At 75.5% G+C, this 493-nt stretch overlaps 1 protein-coding gene across 1 annotated transcript in view; it reads right to left on the bottom strand.

Annotated features, from left to right (window-relative positions):
• The window catches only part of RADIL (Rap associating with DIL domain), a 14,790-nt gene that overhangs the window by 8,719 nt on the left and 5,578 nt on the right, over nucleotides 1–493 (bottom strand). Inside the window, exon 3 of the mRNA XM_085300395.1 lies at nucleotides 5–277. Coding sequence (XP_085156521.1) covers nucleotides 5–277 — 273 coding nt within the window. The remainder of the gene's footprint in view (nucleotides 1–4; nucleotides 278–493) is intronic.

Here is a 493-nt window from a genome sequence, read left to right as displayed (position 1 = left end):
TGTAGAGCAGCAGGTAGTAGAGGCCCAGGGAGAGGAGGTCGCCGTGGCGCAGCGCCACGGGTCCCGGCGCCTCGCGGAAGTTGACGGCCACGGCGGCGCCGGCGACGGGCTCGAGGAGCAGGAGCTCGCCGGGGCGGCGGCGGGCCGCCGGCAGCCGCCGGATGGTGCAGTGCAGGGGCAGGATGTCCGGGGCGCACAGGGCGATGCTGGGGCTGCTGGCCGGCGTCCGCTGCCCCACSGTGTGCTGCTCGCGGGTCAGCAGGTACACCAGGCTGTCCTGCRAGGCGGGGGGCACGCGGGCCGTGAGACGGGGCGGCCCGCTGGCGGCGGCAGGAGGTATCGTGCAGCCCCCCCCCTCCCCCCAGGAGCCCTTGCACTCCGTGCACGGGCACCCGCCCGCGTGCCAGCACGCCRGCTCCCCTCCCCGCACCACCAAGGGCACCTTCCCCCTGCATCCCGCTGCAGAAACKCCTCTGCTCCCCCAAAACCCACC

The sequence above is a fragment of the Rhea americana genome, unplaced genomic scaffold, assembly GCF_003343005.1.
Source record: "Rhea americana isolate MKP2758 unplaced genomic scaffold, rheAme1 scaffold_10, whole genome shotgun sequence".
Classification (NCBI taxonomy): Eukaryota; Metazoa; Chordata; class Aves; order Rheiformes; family Rheidae; genus Rhea; species Rhea americana.
Note: the sequence above shows the minus strand (reverse complement) of the source record. Positions and strands in the feature narration are given on the sequence as shown.